General features: G+C 38.3%; 3 protein-coding genes across 5 annotated transcripts; 1 reads left to right on the plus strand and 2 right to left on the minus strand.

Annotated features, from left to right (window-relative positions):
• Positions 1 to 2489: 2489 nt before the first annotated feature.
• Positions 2490 to 4901, minus strand: LOC145910295 (solute carrier family 35 member G1-like). The gene is made up of 2 exons (XM_082997370.1): positions 3920 to 4901; positions 2490 to 3350 (listed from the first exon to the last, which is right to left on the minus strand). The coding sequence occupies exons 1-2, from the start codon at positions 4814 to 4816 to the stop codon at positions 3222 to 3224; spliced, it is 1026 nt and encodes a 341-aa protein (XP_082853496.1). The 5' UTR covers positions 4817 to 4901; the 3' UTR covers positions 2490 to 3221.
• Positions 4902 to 11053: 6152 nt separating this feature from the next.
• LOC145910315 (protein rolling stone-like) lies at positions 11054 to 13178 on the plus strand. 3 transcript variants are annotated; one of them, XM_082997397.1, is made up of 5 exons: positions 11054 to 11205; positions 11596 to 11699; positions 11834 to 11987; positions 12287 to 12424; positions 12558 to 13178. In XM_082997397.1, the coding sequence occupies exons 2-5, from the start codon at positions 11604 to 11606 to the stop codon at positions 13109 to 13111; spliced, it is 942 nt and encodes a 313-aa protein (XP_082853523.1). In that variant the 5' UTR covers positions 11054 to 11205; positions 11596 to 11603; the 3' UTR covers positions 13112 to 13178. The 3 variants fall into 3 exon arrangements, with proteins under 3 accessions (XP_082853523.1, XP_082853515.1, XP_082853532.1); XM_082997389.1 differs by lacking the exon at positions 11054 to 11205 and having other exon boundaries at positions 11227 to 11699; XM_082997406.1 differs by lacking the exon at positions 11054 to 11205 and having other exon boundaries at positions 11227 to 11699; positions 12287 to 12421.
• Positions 13179 to 20953: 7775 nt separating this feature from the next.
• On the minus strand, positions 20954 to 22041 carry LOC145890778 (ladderlectin-like). Its single transcript, XM_082981886.1, has 3 exons — positions 21810 to 22041; positions 21135 to 21371; positions 20954 to 21069 (listed from the first exon to the last, which is right to left on the minus strand). The coding sequence occupies exons 1-3, from the start codon at positions 22039 to 22041 to the stop codon at positions 21014 to 21016; spliced, it is 525 nt and encodes a 174-aa protein (XP_082838012.1). The 3' UTR covers positions 20954 to 21013.
• Between the last annotated feature and the right edge of the window lie 5113 nt (positions 22042 to 27154).

The raw sequence follows: 27154 nt of genomic DNA on the forward strand, positions 1-27154 counted from the left end.
TGGAATTTCACGATTAATTGTAGAATAAACCCTGTATTAAACATAGAACCGTATATGTTGCCAAATGCAAGTTCTTCAAAGTACTAAAATTAAAATATCGACAATTCAAAAATGGAAATGTCTACATAGGCTACACCGAAGCAAAACAACTCACAGTGAACCCGCACACAAGCATTTAAATTGGAATTCTGTCGCCGGCGGATACGCTTTTGTTAACGTGCAGCTTTTTCTTTGTTCTCCTTGATTTTCAACGGAAATGAGATAAACCGTTTTCCGCGCTTTCCACTGCTCGAAACCTGTATGTTTTCCTTCGCTCTTTGCATAGAACTGCTGAAAGTTGAACGTTGCAACTGCCAACTATTACCTACGCCAAGCACAAAACACCACCATCTCCTTGTACGACATGATTCTGGTTGCATGTCTTCAATGATTTTGTTTTGTTTTTGAATGTTGCCATGTACGAAATTGCCGGTGTCTTTTCATTGCGTAAATTTAGTTAAAATGTTCTCAAGACATACTTTGATAAACAATATTATATTTTGACTCAATGTTTATGTGTTTACAAGCCCGAATAAGAGAGAAAAAACGAGGAATTGAGAAAGTTTGTGTCAGTAGATGTGGAAATCATAGTTTGTGCTTTTCAGATAACTGTTTATAACAGAGAACAGCGCCAATGTGTGGTGACAAAATATTTCGACAAATGTCGTCCACCGCTCATTGGATCTTGATAATCCATGCACAACCTTCTTGTAAAGTCAAAACCAATTGTATCAAAGTAGCTGCGGCGTAGTTCCAAATGCAGCTGGGTTATGGAGATGCCGGGCAATGCTTCCCTCACTCAAAACAATTACTCATATCCTTCAAAGGCGTTTCCATCACAAGGTCTCAATTCTATCCCAGCGTCGCTGCTCTGGCCCAGATATTTGGGCACATCTGAAAACATGGGGTGTGTGAAAGAAGAATCAACATAGAAATACAATAGGCTTGTTCGTCTGTTAATCTGCTTAAGTCTCTGATCTAAGATATTTTTGGTGTCCACACAACCAAGAGTTTCTACCCACTCAGTAAACACTCAACGAGACATCAAGTCGTACATGGTTTGTGTAACAACGAACTTGTTCACGGTTTGACGAATCGTGAACCTTGGTTGGAAAGATTGGGAGAGTTACATACAACGAAGTTGGTCCTTCGGGTTTTATACGTTAGTTCAAAATGTCCAATGTCACTGGCACCGCAGCCAATAAAAAAAGTTTAGTTGTGGTAACAAAACATGCAACATTTTACTGCTGACGAGAAGCTTTCGCTTTTTCGGATGAATTTTGATGAAAGAGATAGAACCGTTTCCGCAACTTATACAGCTCTAAACGCGTATGTTTTAATACGAAACGGCCCTAAACTATTTAGTTGTGGTAACAAAACATGCAACAAAACAAAACACGTCAATTCCAGACAATAACATCAAAGAAATGTGTTTATAACATTTACACGGATATCCTCATCACGAATTCCGATCAGGTTTTCTTTTACGTATTTTGGTCGGGCGCTTGACCAATGCTGCAAATCACCCGCCTCCTAATGTCATTGTGTCAACCCATCACCTCCCATCAGTGCGACTGGCTGCGATCCTGCGGCAGATTGTGATTCTCCGTGAGGAAATCAACTTTACATAGGCACCTGACTCAATAACCCTTATGGTTTTATCGGTGCCAATGTTATTTAATGTTTTCGGTTGATGTAACTTTGCGAACAAAGAAGAGATCTACTTTCTTAACACACCGGGATTTAAACCAAGGATATGCTGGTCACGAATTCCGATCAGGTTTTCTTTTACGTATTTTGGTCGGGCGCTTGACCATTGTTGCCAATCGCCCCGAAATAAGAGATCTACTAAAAATTCACGATTTTAAAAGTTGCCCTCTGCCTCTCTCTGGCGATTGCAATCCCACATCAGAAAGATGCTTGTGTGCTTTGCTGTTTTCCAGTATCCAGCTGAAATAGGTACATCTATATCGTGTTATATTCCGAGTGACACAGATATAACCCCTTCTTCAAGCGCACCTGACATGAAAAACCTGTTATCTAATTAAGTGTGTGGAGTGCCCCTGATTTGTTTACTAAGAGTGTTTCTAGTAATCACCAGGACACAAGATAGCAAATTTTTCATAACGGAATTTCGCCTAAAATAAAAGGCGTTTCAACGGTTGTTTTTATGCGGGGTATCCCCCATCCACTCGAAACATCGACGTTGACGTATCCGACCGAAAACACGTGTTTTTTTTCTAAAAATCAAACACAAAAACTCATATCTTCGTATTATTTTGAAGTGAAAGTAAATCGACGTCGGACAGATTGCACGATTATGTTGGAGTACACTTAAAAAAATGGAAGAATGCATGTACGTGGTTCAACTCTTTCGGAAGTGAACGCAGCAAAGTAAGTAACGAACATAAAAACGGTTAAAATTGTGACATAATATGACCTTAGCTAACGAAATTATTTTTACATTGTAAATTTAAATGTGAAATTGTGACCTGTGTCACGCACAACAAGTGGCGTCGGAAAAAAAATGATTTTGCGAAGAAAATATAAATATTGAACACAGTAACGAGTCATAGTTGTTTGTGATGTAACGATTGCTCGGTCATCGAACATGTGGAAATTTCTGTGTGGCCAGAAAAGTGTTTATCATCAACTGTCGTGGCGGGGGCGACATCAATCGTTGTGTCTGTGACGTTGAAGCAATGTTTTTTTGCCACAAAGACGGAACAAAAAACACACATGCATTTGTAAATGCGAGTAACGCAATATAACTACAACGACCTGATTCAACACTCTGCAAAATAAGGAACAGCATTTTTTCGACTTGTAAAAACAAAACAATGAAACAATTTTGCATCAGATATATCTACACAACACAACAAAAGTACAATACTCCGCAAAATAAAACTTTTAACCTGGGATTGACTGAGCGTACGAAGTTTTTTATCATTTCAATATGTCTGTTCCACTCCCGGGTGGTGCCTAGTTTAATAGTAGGCGAAACAACGGTGAATCAAATGTATACGTTTGTGTCAGAAGGACAGATTAATTGAATACAATATGCCTGGCAGCAACATAATGCTTTTCCATTCAATTGGCACTTGAGCCTATAATGGCCAAGAAAAATCCTACGTCGCATTGCAATTGTAACGTCTCCATAGCGCCCTCGGTCGGTTATTCCTTTATTCCTTTTTGTCTCTCGATTTTCTTTGGTTAAATACTTTGCGGATGCCGATCACCAGGACAGCTGCAAATACCGAACTCGACCCGACGATACTCAGAGTGTCAGGAATGTCGCGAAGAACAATCACCTTCAACAACAACAATTGACGACGTAATAATTAAACAATTCACGACGTCATAATTAAAGAACAAAAATCTTGTGACCACAACCGTTTTTAAAACTTGTAACTGAACAGATAGAGCTCTTAAACTATGTATGATAATCTCCCTACAGTCTAATGGACAATAAAGACTTTGTATTTAATTTTTTTAACAAGCCTTTCTGTTGTTTGAAAATGACTTAGGTTTTCTCTTCAATAACTTTGTAATTGGAATTTTGGACACATCGAAATATCGGATATTGTTAAGGACAAACAATATTATCCTTGTAAATGCTTTAAGATTTAATTGCAAACATGTTAATTGTAGCTGCAATTATTATCAATGCAATCATTGACATTTTGCATTGACAATGATTACGATCGAAACGTTTGCAAATGTATTGAAAAACAGTTATAAGGTCGCAGAAGTGATAACATGCTTTCGTATAGCAAGGCAGGACCGCCCCACTGCGTTCCTAAGGATGATATTCAGTGTTTTAGTGCGCTCTAAACCATCAACTAAAATATAATACAAGGTGAGCTAGAGACAAACTAACCTGCAGGAAAAAAATGATGACTATTTCAAAAGCCCGGACAACAGCAAAGGTCGCCGCGCGTTCGTATCTGAGACCGACGGCCATTGCAAGTTGAGCCAAGATCCCGTTGGAAGCCATCACGAAAATCCACAGAAGATCCATGGCACACGGAACACGGAACGCATCGAGGGCAAAAGTGAACGATATTGTTATCAGAGACCCGAAGAATGAGTAATACACGACGTTCAAAACCGCTGGTGTGTCGCTCAGTTTACGAAGAACGATGTAAGTTACCGAAATTAAGATAGCTGTTGCGATGGAAAATGCAATCCCGATGAGCGCCTCTGTGTCAATGACCGTTTTTCCAACGAGAAACGGTGGTTTTGCAAGGAGTACAACGCCCACTAGCGTCAAAACACACAACGCACCGTCGACAAGGGTCAGCGCCTCTCCGAGGCACATGCAGCCGAATATCATCGTAAATATTGTGTTTGTAAATGATATTGTGACCGCGTCGCCGGCGGACAGACGAACGAGAGCTTGGTGGAAGAATATCGCGGCGGTTGAGCCCCCTACTCCCCTAAGTACCAGCAGCCAGAATGATCCAGGGGGCCCAGTGATGCTTGTCTTGTTTTTCCAACAGCTGTAGGTATTGTACGGCAGGATGAGGAGGAGTTGAAGACCACAGCGCGACGCAGTGATTTGAATTGCTTCTATCGACGTTATCAGTTTCACGGCGAGCGATTGAAAGGAAAATAAAAAACCGGAAACAATTCCAAGCATGATTCCGAAGCCCACAAACGGAGGCTTCAATTTACCCTCTCTCTCATTATCATTTTTTTCAGTTTCCTTCGATATTTCAATTGTCTTGTTGCTTTCTGTGAGAACAACGTCAATGTTCGCAGGAATTTCCTCCATTTTGTTGATGCAGAGTCAATACCACAAAGTGCTTTCTTCTCATTCACTGCCTTTGGACGATCTTGACTTTTTTCTATTTCATTAAATTTTACATAAGATCACACCCATGGTAATCTACAAGCGAGAAGGTTGAACTGTAATTTTAAGCATTCGTTTTAAACTACAATGATGCAGCTACCCGAATAACTGAAAATGGATTTACGATGATTTACTCCAATTAAAGTTGAAAGTTTAAGGTATAAACAAGCTCCACACAATCAATATATCGGTTACATGTATGTTGTATGTTTCGTCAGATACTTCTGCCTCCATCAGCTTAATAACTTGTGCTGAAAACGTTTTGCTTTGATAGATTCTCATCCACTGTTAACGTTAGTTGCAACTTGCTAAACGCGCTGGGTGAGAATATGATATTTATGAACCACAGTTATCAATTAATGTCAGTCTAATTTGCCTGCCATTATATGTAAGTTCACACGATCACCAAAAAACTATCACTTTGTGGTTAAAATCAGTCGTATTTAAGACAAATATATTTCGATTTGAAAAGCATTGTCAGTGTCTGTAAAAAAACAATACAAAATGGATTGTAATAAAAAGGCTCACCACGCCTTTCAGGTAACTAAAAACCAGCCTAAGACCACGGAACACAAACCAGTCAATGACAAAATAGAAAGGCTGACAGAAATTGCACCATTACAACAATTACAACAGACTGTGGTACACAACGTCACACAAGCAGACAACTTGACAAAGTTTATCCAACCATAACGACAGATGTTCATGACTGTATTCTTCTTCGCTATCAAACCTTTTGTGCACTTTGAACCCATTTAACGCAGCGCAGAAGTAATCCATGTTTTCGCATAACCTAGCAGGATCGCCCCACTGTGCAGGCCCTTTGTACTTGGCAATCTCAGCTTTCGTATTCTCATCATTAGGTTCACAGGCTTCGCAGCCAAGGCATTGCAGCCCTGGGCTTGATTTTTCAGATCTCGCTCCGACTTGTCGGGATAAGTGGCTGGTCCAGCTTGGCTACGAAGCCTGTGAACCCAATTTAAGGCAGGTAATATTTGCACAGACTGGGTTTCAAGGTGAAGCGGACAAATACAACATTGTGGTGTTAGTGAACGCTTTGACAAAGACATTACCATGCGACAGTCATTGGTGACTGGTTAAGTGTGCAACCCTGTAGCTTCGAGCTTGTGAAACGTGTGACACCCTCAAATCATGGTTAGGGAGCCTTGTTCTATGGTACTTTGCTAGTCCTGAAAGTCCTGTTACAGCCAAAGTTATTCAGGAAAATCCACGCCTGTATGACGACATGTGCTATCAGTGCTTCCAATTGGCTGACGTTCTTGTTACACAGCGCATACACTTCGTTACCACTGTTCGCTCTAACAACTCTTAATAAAAAAAACTTTGCAATACCTCTATTTATTCAAATGCTGTTACCTCTGTGCTCGGGGCACAATTGCTCCAATACTGCGCTATTAGTGGTCACGGATGATCTGTTTGCCTTTTTCGTAACCCACTGAACCGTAACAACTGTAAAGAGGAGGAAACACTGCGGCAATGCTGCCCTATGTCACTGTATGTTGGTTGCAGTTTTTCATACGGCTACCAAGACAACATGAAATAAATACCCTTTATCAAACAGCATGTAGACAATACAAGACACACTTTTTCAAACGACAGCCAGAAAATTTTCTTCAAATTAGTTTTGGCTTTTTTATTTAATGTTGTTAGCTCCAAGCCTTCCCACACACAAAAGTTGTGCAACTACAACTGGTAACTGTGATTGATGTCTCCTGGAACTACTTGTTCCTATGTGTAACTTGGTATAGCCGACAACTCAGTAAGTTAATGGTAGCTTTGCTGAAAACACGGCGTTGTATCTTGCAGCACAACAACTTACCAAGCTATAACGTCGCCTTACTACGAGGACCGATTGCATAACACAGTCATGCATTTCAGCCATACGCAGGCTATTGCGTCATGCGTGTACACTTCGGTGCCGGTACCTCTGCACAACGCCGTCTGTTGCCTTTCGCAAACATTTGCTTCCATGATGGCAGAACAAACTGAATGACAGCTTCGGCAACTTCTTAGGTAGGGAAAGGGTCAGCAGTCGGTTTACAAATTATTCAAAAATGGTAATATCTTGTCCTTCAGGTGTTATTGCTGCCTGCAACAATTCCATTCCTTTTATTTTATGTTTAAATTGGTTCTTTCAGAATTACTTTCTACTAATTTTTTCGCCCCAGACATTTTGACGCCTTTTTACCTAATTGTTATCTCATTTTGCATAGTCCTTGTCGACTAAACCAAAGACTAGAAAACACGGCGCATATACTTCTTGAAAAAGTATACGCTCACCATTCTGGGTCGTTTCCGTTTAGTAATATTGTGCTGAACAGAAGTAACTCGCTTAACTGAACGTCTGTATAAAAACTTGACTTGCCTTTGGTTTGGAATCCTGTTTCCCCAAGAATAGCGATGCCGAATTTTGAAAGTTTTAAACCGTTGTTGGGGGGATAATACTCAATACTGGTAACATCGGTCCGCAAACGCCCGACCCATATCTAAACAAAGACCAGATCGGCATTCAAGGCCAGGATATCAACAGTTGGAAACTGCTCTGTGTTTATGTGAAATATATGAGGCAAATACCTATATATAGCACAAGAAGCAAAATACCGCAGGTGCTTTTTAGATAATGGAGTGCAGAAGGATTTTTTCAAACAGTTGAAAGTTGGCCTCGAATCTCAACAATTTCTTCATCTAACCAGGCTCACTTTACATTATATTCCAGCTGTTGTTTCCATATTTCTCCATTGACGAAATAAACTGGCTAAAAATTGGCGAGGAGATTTTTATCCTGAAAATTTGTCTTTGTCTGTGGCATTGATCAACAACTACAGCCACTGTTGTCATAACAGTTCATAACAGGAAACTGCCTTGCGTTATAAATTGCTTGCATGAAATGCAGCAACATTTAAGTTTTTTTGAAACTGCTAAGACGAACAAAAACACAACTCGAAAACATGCAGTTATTAATTAAAACGCCAGTTGTAAATGGTGTCAATTACAACTTGTTGTAAGGGTGTTTCGCCAACAAGTGCAGGTCTTGGTGCTTCACGTTCATCAGTATATGTGTAAAGAGTACATCACACAAAGCAATTACGTTACGTCAGATTGAAAGAGGGACAAGAGAAGACATTTAAGTGCCAAATGTTGTATGTTGCTTACACGAGATCCAGATTGTAACTTAGTCCTCTTGTACAATGTTTCAACAAGCTTGAGTATTTGCTAGCGGCCCATAAAGGTTTCTTGAGATTCGTCTCAAACAGCTTATTCTTATTTTCTTATTTATATATTTCTTATTTATTCTAAACACTCATTCAACCCCTGTACGCACAATTCGGAAGGTTATGTCCGCGTAAATTTCAACTAAATACTTATATTGAAAGACAGAACACACAAGTAGAAAATGAACTGGTACATACGGGTATTAACAGCAGATGATGAAGAGGGTTTAAAGAAGTTGTTGCTTCTTTACTGCGAAGAAGAAGCGACTGCAAAATGTCTGAAACTTACACCACAGGAAAAAGAAGTTTTGTTCAAGTGGTACATAGAGGTAAGAAATAGAAAAGTGATCATGTACTCTTTGCAATGTATGGAAACCTCAAATGTATTTTGAAACTCTTTATGTGACAAGTACATAAATTTCTGAAAGCGAGAAATATTGATTAGCTAATGATTGTCAGATAAAACATTGACAATAAGGCTAAATTATTAAACTGTTTTGAGTCCAGGAAATTCTTCCGCAAGGATTAACACTGGGAGTGTTTGAAGCAACATCCGATGAGTTGTGCGCTTGTGGTTTTATTGCAAACGGAATCGAACATTTGGAACCGAAAAGTTTTGATCTAAATGAAGAGACCTCAAACCTTGCTAAACTGACTGCGGTCGGTATATGTTTGCTATACCGTTGTACGTTTTCATGCTCAATAAGTAAACAGTAATTAGACAAATAAAACATAAGTATCGTTATTAGGAAGAAATAGATCGTATCGTATTTGGATTGGCGATTTCAACAGTATGCCCTTCCTTTTTACTGTAGTTTGACTGGGAGATGATCAAAGATGTTCCAAACATAGCGAAGAATCAACTTCACCGACATCTCGATACTTTCTTTGTCCATCCCAAGTATCGGAGGATGGGGTTGGCGACAAAGATCGAGGAAAGGTATTTTTAAATACGCGTGTGAATTTCATTAAGAAAGACAAGTTTAAACAAAATATTTTGAATCCGTTGTTTACTTGTAGTGACGATTTAATCGATTAAAACTTGTATAGATACAATTGAGTACAAATACTCGTCGCAAGTTTGTCGTGTACAAAATTAACATGTGCATGCAAAAACATTTGAGTAAATTAAATGGAACATATTTTACCCCAACTTAAAGGTGTGAGGAAATGGCGCTTGCAGACGGATGTACGATGCTAACAACGGTGGCGAATGTGTTGGAGTCGCTCGAAGCGAGCTTGAAAAGAGATTTCAAAATTCATAAAGAAGTTCTCTATAAGGATTACAAAGATCCAATGAGCGCTGAACGCATTTTCAGGAATATTCCACCACCACACAGTGGCGCTGTTCTCTGCTATAAGCAATTATCAGAAAACCTGTGACAAGAAAAGCAAAACTGAGATGTAGTTATGGTTGTGTGCAATTGCAATAAATAAAGTTTCTGCGCACAACATGCATGTTTCCCACTTCCTTTAATGTATGCCTGTGCGTGCACTGCATTTTAAGGATTTAAATTGCATATTTTTTTGTTTGTCAACATTTATACTCAGAATTTACAGCATGTTTAGCAAACCTAGTTATCACAATTAGCCCAAACTATCGTTGATTTGTGTTGTTTGTGGCATTGATCAACAACTACAGCCACGCTTGTCATAACAGTTATTAACAGGAAATTGCCTTGCGTTATAAATTGCTTGTATGAGGTGCAGCAACATTTAGGTTTTGTTGAAACGACGTTTACAGTCGAACGCATTCACAACCCGACAACATTCAGTTAATAATTATGCCGCCAGTTATATTTATATGCTGTGAATTACAACTTGCAACTAAATAGATTTTGAAGAACTGTCCGGAATTAATTCCTATAATACATAGTTAACTTTCTTATATTTTGCGTTGTTATGTGGCAGATTTGTTATTTACATGAACAAATACGAGTAAAAGAATCCGACCCTTTCTGAATTTAATAATTTTGTGAACAATCTACGTAATTTCGAAATATGTATAGCAAAAACTAAAAAATCTTTGGACCTTTAAGAAAAAGTTTCAGTGCTGGCAGAGATTTAGTCTTAAATCTGGTTTGTTCGCGGGGAATCCCCAAACAGATTTTACGCACTGGTGGCGCAATGACTCGAGTTATGCTTTGGGCGACGGCATCGAAGCGAGGAGAAACAACACAGACACAAATAGCGTCATTTCGACCTAATGGCATGGCGGTAAATTAGCATGGCGAACTCAAATCGTTTTCTTGTAAGCTGGAATCAGTGACAAGCAGTGAAGGCGCACAGAATCCCAAGAAATATTATTTAGTCTTTCATTCGAAAGGTATTGGAAGCAATTTGTTGTTGCTGCGCTCAGTTGATAAGTGGATTGTTTTGTAACCACAGTTTTATTTAACTATCGTGTTTTGGGCGGACCGTTACTGGTAAACAGGCAGTAGGAGAAGTGTGTCGTGACATGAACAAAGGTGGTAAGGTTTAAATAACCCGAGGTGAATAGGAGGCTACTCGAGTTACGTTTGGGGTTCTCTTGAGTTGATTATGCGTTGTAACGTATCGGGCAGGTGGCTTCAGGGTATAATTTCAACGGGATTTCCAAACTTGACGGTTTAAACAGCAGTGGTTTCCATTATTCTGCGAACGACGGAAATTTCTAAGTGAAATTGACTTGCAAAAGTAGTGTCTGGAAAGTACATTTCTGGTTGTTTGAAATCTAAGGTTTGGAAGCGATTGAAAACTATTCCAATTCCTGTATTGCTGAGGTTTGAAGGAATACGAAAAACGCTTATGGCAGTTAAACTCTTGAGACGTTAGAGCAGTGATTTTGAAAAACTCTGAACTAATAAGAAGTTGCAAAGAAACCTTCTTTGAGTCTGTACCGAGATTGTCATTTCTTAATTGTCATTTTCTGTCATTTCTTAAGACATTAGGAAGTTGAGTGTTGCAACTGCTAGCTGTTATGCATGCCAAGCACAAAACACCAGCTGCTTGCACGACACATTTCCTGTTGTGTGGATTGAGTGACGTCACATTTTTCTAGGATCAGCTGGGATAAGTTAGCGGACGTCGTCACGCATGGTTTGTTGTTGCATTCGAAGTGTTCTTGCAAGCAGTTTACGCGAGACAGTACGCTTTAAAGCTGTTGCTAGGGTAGACACATTCGGTTCAGATATACTTGCGTGCATTCCAACCAATATGTTTTGCAGGCGAAAAGTTATAACAAAACTTTGTCACGCTTATAAATGGCCAAGTCTACCACCTCTTTCAAGTACAAAGCTTGTCCGTATTGACATTTGATGATAAAGTAAACTAGACGATCAAATAAAACATTTTCCCTACTTAACGTCCAAAGCAAATTGAAAAAAAAAAAAAAAAAAAACGGTTTATTTGTCAAGAAGTATAAACAGTTGTTATTTTATTACAGGTATGTAAACAAACCAATGTAAATACGTTATTATGAATGCACAGATGACGCAATGACAACTACAATTCGAGAGTTTTTACAAGAAGAATTTCAACTGCGCCGCTTTGGATTTGTCGATTGTAGTGCTGAGGATTTTGCTCGCCTAAAGGTAGACTTCAATGCGTTTCACACACTATTAACTATTGCATCGCAATATAAACTGTTTTCAATTTCACGCAACGATTTTAAATAAATTATTTATTCAGGGTATGCTAATGTTTAAAATCCGCCATTTGTTTACAGTGGACAGGTCGTCTTTCTCTGGTTCTGACTTATCGTATCCTGGTAGCTCTCTACTGCCTCGCGTGGTTCATTGCTGACATCGTGCTTAATAGAGACCCGTTGTATCTTACATTCCTCACACACTGGGGTGAAGTTGTGATGTGTCTGTACTTTGGTGAGATTTTTGAACATTACAAATCAAGAAAATGGATTGTAGATTTCATTTTGGGATTGGTGCAGATATGGAGTCAACCTTATCATGTAACTTGAACAGTTTTTGCCGGAAAAATAAAAATCATGTTCCAAAAATTTATGGTTGCACAGTAAGATTCGTTCTACACAAACTGAGGATTTTTGTGTTTCTGTGAATTAAGTCGCATGATTTTGATCAAATTCGAGGTTTTCAGAGTTGAAAAACGTTAACAACCATTTGATGTGCTTTACTCCTTAAATAACACTTACTTATTTGTGAAGTCATGGCCATATACTGCGTTGCAAAACCCACAAACTCCGGAGTCTTCAACCCTCTACCGGCCAGATCGCCTCGAAATTCACCGTCGCTAGGTGTGCGCGTGAGCCAAGAGAACAACAACCACGACAACACCCACAGTGGTAAATTGTTGGATCAAAACTGTTTGCACTGCCCGGGTTTTAGCAAGTAACAAAATACAGTTCTTTAAGCATGCAATGACGTCATGGTTTGTTACAAATTTTAATCCATAATTTGCTTTGAACTCTTCCACAGTCTCAACCTCGCTGCGATGGTGGCACAAAGTCACGTGGGTACTTCTGAATCTCAACGCTGATTTGGCCTTTTTTGTCAGCATTCTCTATTGGATCGGAGTCACACACAACCTTGTTGAGGCGTCGCCTTCCTTACTAGCGATCAACATCCACGTGCACGCCATCAACAGCGTCCTCCTTATCATCGAGCTCCTCCTTAATGATCTTCCCATCCGCATCCTCCACTTTCACTTCTCGCTCATCTTCGGTTTGGCCTTCATCTTCTTCACGCTTATAATACACTGGGCGGACGTGACGTCAACTGTGTATCCGGTGTTGAATTGGCGGGAAAGTCCGGCAAGAGCTGTTGGATTTGCTGTTGCCGCCCTAGCTTGCTGTTCCATAGTGAGTCATGCTCTGGTTTACACAATTTACGCAACAAAAACTCTACTTTATCGAAACTACTCTTCCACTGCGCCTCCGGTGGTAACAGTTCAGGTGGTAAACTCTCGTGTAGATGGAGGTAAAGAGCAGTTAGATTTCGAAAGAGATGTTCAAGAAGCTACTTCTGTATGAACTTGCATGCGTGTGATTCTACACTGTGAAACTTTTAGGTTTTATACTTTCAAAAAAATAAATGCCTTTCTATGCTTTGTGTTATTTTATGATCCCTTATTCCGCAGTAGAATGGGCGAGGTTTGTTTCGTCATGAAAGGTATGGAAGCAGAGCAGTATCGGTTGCTGAATGTGTTTTATCTTTTTCATGAAAAAGTTAACAATATTCCGCATGAACGAAATTTTGCATTGCTTGTGTTTGTGATGAAAGTTAGTAAAAAATCCAATGAACAAATTTTCAAGAATATTTTTCCATCATTGTCGCTGCGCGCGTGAGCCAAAAGAACAACAATCGGAGATTTCGCGCACGAAATCAAAACTCCTGTATATTCGTTAATAAAGCAGTCAAATACTGCCTAACAAAACATCTTCATCACTTCTGTTCTCGGTGTTAAGGTTTTAAAACGCACACTTACTGAAATGCTAAGAAGATATGGAAACTTCAATTAAATGCTTCATTGAAAACCCGAGGTTTGCCTTCATAAGTCTTAAGCATAAGAAGATATTTTACATATGTAACATATACGAAAAAAGGAGAACCTAACAGCAAAGTGTTTTTATTGATAATTTTGATTTTTACAAAGCGAAATGAAGGCATATGTTTACAACATTTACACGTATTACGAGTCATGCAGTAAGAGTTTTGGAGACAGAAATGTTTACTGTAGCTCCCTTTCATCTTTCTTAATAATGCAGCCACATATGTCCCTGAAAGGGGAGTTATTTTTGCATTAAAACAGTTTCCATAAAATTTAAAAACCAAAGCAACTTTAGGGAAACAGTTCGTCGACGCACAAAAAGTTTTATTCTCAGCAAAAATCCTACTTCCCCGCCTGTTTTACTATTTTCAAACTATGTTTAAACTCCCCCTCTTTGTTACGCATTTTATCAACACAACCCTGCTTCCCTATGTTTTACTATAAGGCAGATGTGTGAGGATTGAAACTTTGTTAATCTGTGGTTACGTTCCATATCATGGTTGTTCTATCTGTATCAGTATTGAGATCAATATTCATTTTATCACTAAAATATTTAACAACAGATCACAATGCACTACAATTGGAACTTGGTCGTCAGCAGTGAAACCAAATTCACTTTCGACGAAAACGGGATCAATTTTTGTGATGTTTCTTTGATTCACTTCATACACAAATTCAAGCGTAATCAAAGTTGAAACAGAAACCGTATTTAGTTAAATGGATGGTAGCAAATATACTTTAATTGTATTATATTATAGTTAGAAACAAACCTTAACTAGCTGGTCTACCAAACTCACGATACCAAACCTCTGCTTTACCAAAACTACGCCTAAACTGCGCCACCGGTGGTCACAGTTCAGGTCGTAAACTTTTGCTTAGATGGCGGAAAAGAGCAGTCGTTAACAACATCATTTATTTGGATTACCACGTTTTTATAGGTTCAAATCAATTGTGGCAAACAACTACTTCTGTATGACCTTGAAATGAATGCAATTTTGAAGTGTGAATGTTTAAGGGTATTTTCCCAAATGACAGACCACAATCAGTCGGTGTTTCCAAATCATGATGATATGGATCCAATTTATTCGATTTGCTGTTCCTTATTTAAGCTTTTAAGGGTAGACTGGTTGAATGTGTGCGCGCCTAATGTTTGAATTATAAATAAAACTAACACAAAATGAGATTTTAAGCCTTAAATTTGTTTATTCCATTATTAAACAACGACACAACACAGTCGTTTTTTACAAACCCGATGTGCAATATACGCCCCTTTGCGGGTGTGGTTGCCGAGCCCGCTTTAATGTACGCATCTGATCCCAAGTATCAAGATCAGAAATATGTTTTGTCACATAAACAACGTAGGTCATAGACACCAATGCATAATTTATAAAATGATTTCCGTCATGTCAAAGTGATCTTATCTTTTACACGCGTGTTATTATCTAGTACTGCTACGTGTCCTTACACAACTGGTAGTTTGTTGTGAGAAGGGTTGTGTTGCACACAGAGCGTCCTTAAGACAGAGATGAGTTTTTAGTAGATGTGCTTTTACTCTTTTTTACGTTGTTTTTACAGACACTGAATGCTTTATAGCGAAATATATTTGTCTCACACGAAAGCCAATAGATTTTAACCCAGGAAACATGTTTTCCAAAAACGTCATCAAATAAACATATACGAAATAAATCTTGTAGAGATTCTTTATTCTGCATATATTCGGCAGTCATACAGCAATGATATTAGGACACAATATTTACTGTAGCTTCATCCACATTCGTCATTTAAACCGCACTTGTGATGCATGCGACCAAGAATGGAAACAGAATATGAAGAAAACTATTGTTGATGGCGGTTGCTTTGTTGCTGTCATTGCAATAATCTGCAAAATCAAATAGGAGTCGTAAATGCTATTTTTGTTCCAAGTAGCATTTCTCATCAATCACAATTTACTAAACTAAAAACTAAAAAATACGTTTCGGTTTTTCGTAACGGATATTGTTTGTGGTGTTTGTGTGGATTTTATTAGTTTAATAACCTGGTCAAGTTTCAAAAAATAGATACCAGTGAAAGTACCAAGAGATATAGTTTTGTTCTTACCGGTGCAACACGATTGCTGTTTGTTTCCGAGTTCAAGATATTCATTAGGATCGCCACAGTCTCGAACCACTGTTTTGGAGGTAGCGTACACTAAAAATTAACTTTTTAAAAATTTTTTTACGTTTTTTTTCATTTGATGAGCAAAAGAAACACGAATTTATTTTGTTAAAAGACAGACTTGACTGAATTTTTTAATGATAGTCGAACTTACATGTTTCCCAGCCGGTGCGTCGAAATCGACACGTCTCATTACAGTCTGCCACATACGGGGAAAGGGGAGATGGGGATAATTTATCAAATTTACATTCCTCGTTGTCAATTTGATCTGTAAAGGCACTTTGAAACCTGGTGTATTGACAGTTGTAACACTTCAGACCATTTCCTGTAACAAATTATTTATGTCAAGAGCAGTTTACGTGGCAACCGATGAAATAGAATGCCAGGCACAGCACTTGTAAAAGCCAACAATGGCGCTGAACAGTGGCAGCACTTAACAGTTCACATGGGAAACAGAATTTGCCTTATGATTCATAGCTTGGTTATTATATGGTCGTTGCAGTACCAAAGTAAGAATTTACCTGACGGTTCGGGCAAACTACTCACCACACAAAATATTCAGAGATGTGAAAATCAACATCAACATAAACTTGTTCATTTTTACTCGATGGAATTCCACGATTAATTGTAGAATAAACCCTGTATTTAACATAGAACCGTATATGTTACCACTGGCAAGTTCTTCAAAGTACTAAAATTAAAATATCGATAATTCAAAAATTCAAATGTCTACATAGGCTGCACCGAAGTAAAACAACTCACTGTGAACCCGCACACAAGCATTTAACATGGAACTCTGTAGCCGGCGGATACGCTTTTGTTAACGTGTAGGTTTTTCTACGTTCCCTATGACCTTCGATGGAAATGCGATTAACTGTTTTCCGCGCTTTCTTCTGCTCGAAACCCGTATGTTTTTCCTTCGCTTTGCTTGGAACTGCTGAAAGTTGAACGCTGCAACTGCCAACTGCCAACTATTACATAGGCCAATCACAAAACAGAACCATCTTCTTCTTAACGACGTGTTTCTAGTTGCGTGACTTGAATAACGTCACCCATTTGTCTAGAATTAACTGAAGGAAAGATTTGTCTTTGGATGTTGTCATGTACGGTTTCTGTTGAACTTCACCTGACTGGAAGGTTACACACTGCAGGTTGTTACAGCATTAGATTTGTAAATCTTATTTTTGCCCAAATTGTCACAACTGTGGATATAACGCATACATACCAGTACAGCGACGAATATTGTTGGTGTATATTCGTTGCGTAACTTTACCTGAAATATGCAAAAGCAATTCTTTGATAAACAACCGTATATTTTGATTCAATATTTGCGTATTTACCCAAGAAAGGAAGAAAATGCAAGGAGTTGAAGTGATATAGCTCATCATGAACATCACAGCTTGTGCTTCACGGGTAATTGCTTTTAGCAGAGAACAATGGCAGTGTGTGGTGGTGGAATATTCTTAAAAGTTCGTTACCGCTCATTGGATCTCTGTAATCCTTGTACAAGGTGATAAAATTTAAAACCGCACTTTTTTGCTGTTCGTCATCGGTATCGTGTGATTGACTACAAGGACCATTTTTAAGCCTCTGTAAACGGTATTACTGGTATACGTTACTTTATAAAAAACAATTAAAACGTTGTTACGATGTCAGTGGTTGTAACGTAGTACGTAAAACATAACTCCGCTATATATTTACATTTAATAAAGGTTCGATGCTTAAGACTCAGTAAATAAACACATCATTACAGGTGTATACAACCATACTGTGTTGTTTCGTTCACCAAGTAAATTATTGTGCTTTGTGACTGTCCGCAATTTCTCTGGATGCAATCTGTCAGTTGGTTTACTTACGTTGGAATTGGTCACCCCTTTTTAGTGTAGATTTATTGCCCGAAATACTCGATGGATTTCTTGGGAAAAAATCTGATCGACTCTTGTTGGTAACTTAACATGGATCGCATATTAGAATAATCACCGCACATAATATACAATCTGCTGGCACTAAAGCCAAAAAAGAGCAGGTGGATTTAGCGGCTGGAAGATAATGGGCAATGAAAGCGCAGTGATTAAAACTAAGATTTTAGTGGTTTGGTTTTGTATTTTAAGGGAATACATGACCATACTCCGTGTAGTCGATTCTGACTGTGACGTAACGTTGGACAATTTAATATTTACCGCAGAATACATGCATTTTGTCTGTTCGAAAACAAACCTGAAATTCGTCTACTGTAGTTTTGCAATCGTTTGCACTTTTTGCATCGGTCGTTTTTCTGGGTAAACATTCTTGTTACTGTGTGATGCGCGCTCAAACACTCGAAATTCCCTTTTTCTGACTCGGTTCTATCGCTGACTTTGCACTCATCCAGAGATTCTGACGTCACCACGAGTTCATGCACAGCTTAGAAAATAGCTGTTGCGGACTTAAGAATGCGAATGCTGACTACACTGCCCTCTGTCCTGTCTGTAACGGGAAAAGAACATAAGATACGGGCAGGGTGGTCGCGATATTATTGCAAAACAATGTGTAGATTTGTCCTTGCATCGGTGCATCAGATCAGTAAATATCACAATGCAAATTAGAAATGAGAGTTTTGATTTCTTTGAATCGCTTTTACATTTTTATAATCTTGTATTACTGTTGGTTAACTGCGTTGTTGTGTTGTTTTTTAGCGATACTGGTGATGCCTGTAAACACAGGCGAAATATATATGTCGAAAAAATTTTGAACAGACAGACGACTTAGGAATATTTATCACAATTGGTGCAAATTAGAAAGATAATAACTTTCAACAGTTGACCGCATTACTAACAAACGCATTATTGATAAACATGTGAAACACAAAAAGTACACACATATTTGCCAACTTGCGCGAAAGTTGGGAAACGCTTGTGGCAAATACAAGCTTTGTTGGACTTGTGACGTCAAAAAAGTTTTTATGTTATCGTGAGGGTTATTACATCGTACATCTCGAATTTTACAAGTGCTGAATAAAATAAATCAAGTTTCGATTAAGGCAGAACAAATGGAAAGACCGATTTCAACGACACAACGGACACACGCCACGTAATCTACGAGCAAGCATATTGGTTTAGGTACAAGGTCGCTATAAAACGTCAGTCATACACCCACAAAAGTGTCCTGGAAATCGATTCGTGCCTTGAACAAAAGTCATTGAAAGGAACTCATGTCGAACACAGAAGAAAGTGGGTTCGAACCCCGGTCTGGCTATGAACAGAATTATACCACATTTTAAATGCAGGTGAAGATAATCAACAATGAAAACTAACTAGTTGTTTGTTATGGTCACCACGGCGTAAGTTTCATCTGTGACGTCATGGGTTTGATGGACATTGACTCAGACACTCTGAACTTTGTGTAATTGATCGTAAGTTTCAGAAACACTTTCGTCAGTCTGTAAACCACTGTAAACTTCTTCTGCTGTCGCCTGATGCTGCAGTTGATCGTAAGTATCTGTGTCATTATCGGTCAGTTGCAATGTGTTGTATGTTTGTGTGTCTGGTACGGGGTGTTGGAGGTGGTCGTACGTTGTCTGTTGCTCCACGTCTTGATGAAGTACGTTGTAAGTCTCAGACTCCATTTGAACTTGGTCGTAATTATCCACAGGTTCTACCTCTAGTGCTGTGGCGTATGTTTGGTCTTTAATCCGCGACACTTGTGGTTGATTAATGTTTTCATCCTGTGCAGTAGTGTATGTTGCACTCAACGCAGTGTCGTATGTAAGTTCTTCAATTTTGTCATTTTGCTCAAAGTTACCAACTTCTTGTGCTAATCTATACGGATTTTCATGTGGAGTTTGCTCCTCTAGTTTGGCATATGTATCTCCATTCTGCTGGGCTTTGTGTAAAACGTTGTAACCCTCGTTTTGAAACTTATCAATTTCACTGTAAGGACATTCTTCATCGACTCGATTAACATCTTCTGCAATGGCGTACGTTTGTGATTCCGGTTTTGTGACGTCATAACCGAGATTGTTGTTCTTTATGATGGTCTCGCTTCCGGATTTTCCTTTTGTCGATTTTATTTTACTTTTACGTGAAGGATTGGAGGGGTTTTATGGTTGAGATTCTGTACCTACGTGGTAACATATGTGGGTTATAACCGCTCCCTATCCATCTACGTTACTACAGTTGAGCAATCCTTACACCGAGCAAAGTACGCGACACAATATCTCTGATCACTTGATTACTCTGTAGCTGTGTTAATATAAACCCCAAGCTTTAACTTTGAGGCTCACTCAATTACAATTCCTTCCACTCATACCAACGTACATAGATCATTAATGTCAACATAACTAAAAACAATACTTACAAATGTTTTCCACTTTATTAATCGTTGGGTTTGTCTTGCGTTCAGCACTAAATGGAACAAAAAACTATGTTTATAATCAGCAATCTTAGATAACAAACAGTCCAGCAAAATTGACCTCTAATTAATTTTGCTTTGTTTTTAATTGTTTATATTATGGCACATTTTATAAAGTGTTGTTCGTCCTTATTTATGATAAAACTTTTACCGTTTTCTTCTGCGAATGTGAAACACCATCAGTAGACTGAAGATAAACAGAAAAACTCCAACACCAACCGAAGCAACAATAATGTACAAGTTGTTGTTGGTATTTGGTGGTAAGTTGCCAGATGTAGAGTCTAGTTAAGACATACGCTATTTAACATTCATTAAATTCATGCTCAGTCACCAAAACACAAGACACGGTATAATTTATTAAAGCTTATGAACATGGAAACAAAAGCAATCTCCAAAATACAGTTAGGCAAAAACTTCTACTTACCTGTTAAACCAGACGCGGATGAATACGAAGTTGTCGGATTTGTTTGACTAAACGTGTCATTATGGTTCGCCGTTTGTCCGAAAGCAGTGGTTTGGACTTGGCTGGTTGCCATGGTAGTACTACGTTTGGTTGTTGCTGTTGCGGTTGTAGTTGTAGTTATTGATAATGTTGTTGTGCTGGATGTTGAAGTGGTAGCAGGAGTTGTGGTGATCCTTGGTTGTGTTGACGTAGACGTCATAGCTGTGCACATTGTGACATGTTATGAATAAATTTGAACATGTGCATTTATGAAAAGTAAATGCGAGTTTCTTGTGAAGATTTCTATGTTTAACCCAACAAAAAGAAAGCGCAAATACAACCACTTAGTGTGCGGTGATGCTGATTCAGTGCAGTCGGTGCCTTTGCACAGAGCATTTATTATACATCACATAAATTGCTGTTGTTTCGAATAAGGAAGGCTGATTGCTTGCGCACTAAGAAGGAACAGATGTTTTTACAAAGATGACTGCGAACAAAAAAAATATTTTGTATTGATTACCTGAGGGGTTTCTTTCACAAATGTATCTCGAAGCAAATGAGCAAGGAACATCTCTCCATCTGTATGTTGGATCAAGTTCGTAAACCCATCCCATTATCACACAATCCTCATTTCCATCCTTGTTGTTTGGTTCGCCTCCAAACCACTGTCCACTGTCAGCTTTTGATCCATCCGTCCACTTAAAGTTGTTTTTTCCCTGAACTCGTGTTGCTCCGATGTAGAAAGAGAATGGGAAAGCTTTACAACGATGAGCAAACGCGTTAGGTACGCCATATTATCCTCAAATAATTTTACAATTCGTTTGTTAAAAGTTACTTCTTTCAGCAAAACTTATTTTGCAATTATTGCTTAAGTTTGAAGCACAAGCTTTAAGATTTACTGAGAATCTGACTGCGATCTAATATTACAAATATCCGAGGAATTACCCTGGAAACACATCCATGTAAATTTTTAAAATAAAAGCCAAAAAGTCTTTACTTAACACTAAGTGTACTAAATGCACTTGAGCTTGTCTATCCCATAAGTAACATAATGTTCACTAATTTTGGCAAAATATTCCCACACTTTCTTCATTTTCCTTAACCTTGTATTTTCATAGAAACGAATTCATTTTTAAGTAAATTTATTTCCCGCAAAAAAATCCACAGGTAAGTATCATACAAACAACAAAACTACCTGTAACTGTTCCAATCTTGCCCACGAGGAAGTTAAATATGGCTGTCTTTTTAACACTGGCGAGAAATGTATTGTGTGCATTGCCTTGGTGTCCACTGCATGCAGTTTCAGCTTCTGTGTATGAATTAACTTGAGGTCCGATCAAATATTCCCTGTAGTCGTCATACTTGTACCAAGTTTGTCCAAAAACAACAGGAAGCATAAATCCAAGTATTATGGTCAATACTTTCATGTTGCCTGTGCTAATACCAGCAATACACACACATATATATAATAACCTGTATTAATTGTGCAATTACGTAATTGTGTCTCATTAACATTCATACGCGATGTACACAACACACAAGTTTTCAGGATTATTAAAGAAAAATGTCAAGAAGAATTTGAATAGCAGATTTACATCACAATTACCCATTTGTAAAAATAACTCCTAGGACATTAATGTGAAACGAAACAATCGGACTTATTAGAACGTATTAGAATCGACATTAAATGTAATTACTCCCACACTGAAACAAAGCACCCAAAGTCGCTTGTTCATGAAAAAACTCCATGGAAATTATTTGTTTTGTTTTACAATTTACAAGATTCAACAAACTCCTGCTAACTTATGTGAAAATCTACTTTCTTCAATGTGTTCACAAAAGGCGAATTACACCGGCAAAATCTGAAACACAGCATAAACTTGTGCATCTCGTAAAACTCCATACTGTGAACGATTGTGTAGTTAAACTTACTGAGCCTCTGTTAGAGTCACCACTTACGTCTACGTAAGAATATACGTTGTTTGGTTTGACCACAGCGTTATTGACGCAACACCGCCCACATTCGCGTGGTTCTGATTGATAATCGAAACGCGTCACACGTTGCAGAGAAGGCGCGTAACTACAGTGAAAACCATTCTATAAAGGAAGCATATGACGTCTGATATTTATTTGTGGTGATGGCAGACGCATTATTATTCCATACGGAGAACAATTTGTTTGTTAATTACTAATTTACTGATATTATTTTATTTCATTTATAATTTCTATCAACCTCTGAACCACGTTTAAAATCCTTGCCACAAAACAATTGCACAACAACCCAACCAGTGACATATGTAACTTTCCTGTTTTCATGGTTAAATGACAGCAAATCATCGAATTCACATATTCACTAATTTGTCAGATATTCCAAATCACGACAATTTTACCAAAGTAAAAACCGGTCTTTGGTCCAGCTGCAATTCCTCATTAACCGAATATTAACAAACACTTGCTGCTGTAGTAAGGCTACATGGCTTAACTAACGTTAGTCCATGAAGCTCATACCTGTGGTTTAACACTTCCTTTATAAATTACGTATGTTTATCCGTTTCTGTTCGTGTGGGAAAACGTTACTCCCGGAAAGTTGTGCGGTGGAACAATACCACGCATAAACACACGTTACCTCGGCTTCTAACAATGTTGTATAGAAGGTATCATGAATAACAATATAATGAAAACTGACTGCAGACAAGTTTCGGATAGTTGCATCAAGCTTTGTGCCCAACACTAAATAACACAATGCAAATTAAAAAATAATACCTTTCAACAGTTGACCGCTTTACTAACAAACGTTTTATTGATAAACATGTGATACACAAGAAGTACGCACATATTTGCCAACTTGCGCGAAGGTCGGGAAATACTTGTGGCAAATACAAGCCTTGTTGGACTTGTTACGTCAAAATGGTTATTATATTATTGTAAGGGTCATTATATCGTACATCTCGAATTTTACAAGTGCTGAATAAAATAAATCAAGTTTCGATTAAGGCAGAGCAAATGGAAAGACCGATTTTCACGACACAACGGACACACGCCACGTTATCTACGATCAAACTTATTCGTTTTGCTTAGTCTTCTTGGAGTAAACAAAAGCCATGAACACCGAAGAATGTGGGTTCGAACCCCGGTATGGCCATGAACACAAATCACGTTTTAAATGCAGGTGAAGATAATCAACAATAAAACCAATTAGTTGTTTATTTTATTCACCACGGCGTAAGTTTCATCTGTGACGTCATGGTTTTGATGGACATTGACTCGGACACTCTGAACTTTGTGTAATTGATCGTAAGTTTCAGAAACACTTTCGTCAGTCTGTAAACCACCGTAAACTTCTTCTGCTGTCGCCTCATGCTGCAGTTGATCGTAAGTATCTGTGTCATTATCGGCCAGTTGCAATGTGTTGTATGTTTGTGTGTCTGGTACGGGATGTTGAAGGTGGTCGTACGTTGCCTGTTGCTCCACGTCTTGATGAAGTGAGTTGTAAGTCTCAGACTCCAGTTGAAGTTGGTCGTAATTATCCACAGGTTCTACCTCTAGTGCTGTGGCGTATGTTTGGTCTTCAATCCGCAACACTTGCGGTTGATTAATGTTTTCATCCTGTGCAGTAGCGTATGTTGCACTCAACGCAGTGTCGTATGTAAGTTCTTGAATTTTGTCATCTTGCTCAAAGTTATCAACTTCTTGTGCTAATCTATACGGATTTTCATGTGGATTCTGCCCCTGTAGTTTGGCATATGTATCTCCATTCTGCTGGGCTTTGTGTAAAACGTCGTAACTTTCCTCGTTTTGAAACTTATCAATTTCACTGTAAGGACATTCTTCATCGACTCGATCAACATCTTCTGCAATGGCGTTAGTGTGTGATTCCGGTTTTGTGACGTCATAACCGAGATTGTTGTTCTTTATGATGGTCCCGCTTCCGGATTTTGCTTTGGTTGATTTTCCTTTACGTTTTCGTGATGGATTGGCGGGGTTTTCTGGTTGAGACTCTGGACCTGCGTGGTGACATATGTGGGTTATAACCGCTCCCCATCCACCCACGTTACTACAGTTGAGCAATCCTTATACAGAGCAAAGTACGCGACACAATATCTCTGATCACTTGATTACTCTGTAGCTGTGTTAATATAAACCCCAAGCTTTAACTTTGAGTCTCCCTCAATGACAACTCATACCAACGTACAGAGATCATTAATGTCAACATAACTGGAAAAATTACTCACAATTCGTGTTTTCCACTTCATTAATCGTTGAGTTTGTCTTGCCTTTAGCACTAAATGGAACAAAAAAGCTAAATTTGTTATCAGCAATCTTAGAAAACTAACAGCCCAGCAAAATTAACCACTAATTAATTTTGCGTTGTTTTCTATTGTTTGTATTATGGCACATTTCGTAAGTGTTGTTGTTTGACTAAATTATGATAAACGTTTACCGTTTTCTTCTGCGAATGTGAAACACCATCAGTAGAGTGAAAATAAACAGAAGAACTCCAACACCAACCGAAGCAACAATAATGTACAAGTTGTTGTTGGTATTTGGTGGTAAGTTGCCTGATGAAGAGTCTAGTTAAGACATATGATATTTAACATTTACGAAATAGGGTTAAATTCATGCTCAGTCAGCAAAACACAAGACACGGTATAATTTATTAAAGCTAATTAACATAGAAACAAAAGCGAACTCCAAAATAGTGTTACGCAAAAACTTTCTACTTGCCTGTTAAACCAGACGCGGATGAATACGAAGTCGTCGGAATTGTTTGACTAATCGTGTCATTATGTTTCGCCGTATGTCCAAAAGCAGTTGTTTGGCCTTGGCTGGTTGCTATTGGAGAACTACTTTTCATTGTTGCTGTTGTGGTTGTAGTTGCTGGTATTGTTGTTGTGCTGGATGTTGGAGTGGTAGTAGTTGTTGTTGTTGTTGTGGTTGTAGTTGTAGTTGTTAATATTGTTGAAGTGGTAGCAGGAGTTTTTGTGGTCTTTGGTTTTGTTGACGTAGACGTCGTAGCTGCGCACATTGTGACATGTTATGAATAAAACTGAACATGTTTATTTATGAAAAGTAAATGCGATTTTAATTTCTTGTGAAGATTTCTATGTTTAACCCAACAAAAAAAAGCGCAAATACAATCACTTAGTGTGCGGTGATGCTGATTAAGTGCAGTCGGTTCCTTTGCACAGACAGCATGACATAAATTGCTGCTGTTTCGAAAAAGAAAGGCTGATTGCTTGCGCACTACGAAGGAACAGATGTTTTTACAATTAAGATGATTGCAAACAAAAAAGTTATTTTGTATTGATTACGTGTAGGTTTTCTTTCACAAATGTATCTCGAAACTGATGAGCAAGTAACATCTCTCCATTTGTATGGTGGGCGTAAAAGTTCGTAAATCCATCCCATTATCACACAATCCTCATTTCCACCAGCGTTGTTTGGTTCTCCGTTTGTTTGAACCCACTGTCCACTGTTAGCACTTGTACCATCCGTCCACTTAAAGTTGTTTGTTCCCGGAACTCGTGTTGCTCCGATGTAGAACGAGTATGGAACAGCTGCACGTGGGCAAAAACTTGTTTGTTGAAAGTTACACCTTTCATGTTTTGAATATTTTAATACTGTCACAATTAAACGCGTTAAAGCAGTCGAACTGTCGGTGAACAAAAGTTCACGTTTAATCGTGCCATAAGACATAAATACAATATGCCTGGTAGCAACATCAACATAACATTTGTTACTTCTTTCAGGTAAAACAATCAGTCAACCAAACAACATACACCAATTCGTTTGTTAAAAGTAACATAATGTTCGTTAATTTTGCCAAAATATTCCCAAGCGTTCTTCATTTTCTTTAACCTTGTATTTTCATAGAAACGAATTCATTTTTAAGTAAATTTATTTCCCGAACAAAAATCCGTGGGTAAAGTATCGTACAAACAACAAAACTACCTGTAACTGTTCCAATCTTCCCAACCAGGTAGTTAAACATAGCTGTTGTTTTAACATTTGCGAGATGTGCATTCTGTTTACTGCATGCTTCTTCAGCTTTTTTGTAAGAATTAACTTTGGGTCCGATCAAATATTCGCGGTGGTTGTCCATCATGTACCAAGTTTGTCCACAAACAACCGGAAGTATAAATCCAAGTATTATGGTCAATACGTTCATGTTGTCTGTGCTAAGACTAACAACACAAACACATATACAACCTGTATTAATGGTACAATTACGTAATTGTGTCTCATTAACATTTATACGCGATGTACACAACACACATGTTTTTAAGGATTTTAAAAGATAAATGTTAACGAAAATTTGAATAGCAGATTTACGTCACAATTACCCATAAGTAAAAATAACTCCTATGATATCAATGTAATAGGCGGGCCTATTAGAACCTATTAGAATCGACATTAAATGTAATTACTCCCACACAGAAACAATCACCCAAAGTCGCTTGTTCATGACAAAAACTCCATGAAAATTATTTGTTTTGTTTCACAATTTACAAAATTCTACAAACTCCTGCTAACTTATGT

Source organism: Ascidia mentula, chromosome 1 (genome assembly GCF_947561715.1).
Source record: "Ascidia mentula chromosome 1, kaAscMent1.1, whole genome shotgun sequence".
In the NCBI taxonomy this organism is placed as follows: domain Eukaryota; kingdom Metazoa; phylum Chordata; class Ascidiacea; order Phlebobranchia; family Ascidiidae; genus Ascidia; species Ascidia mentula.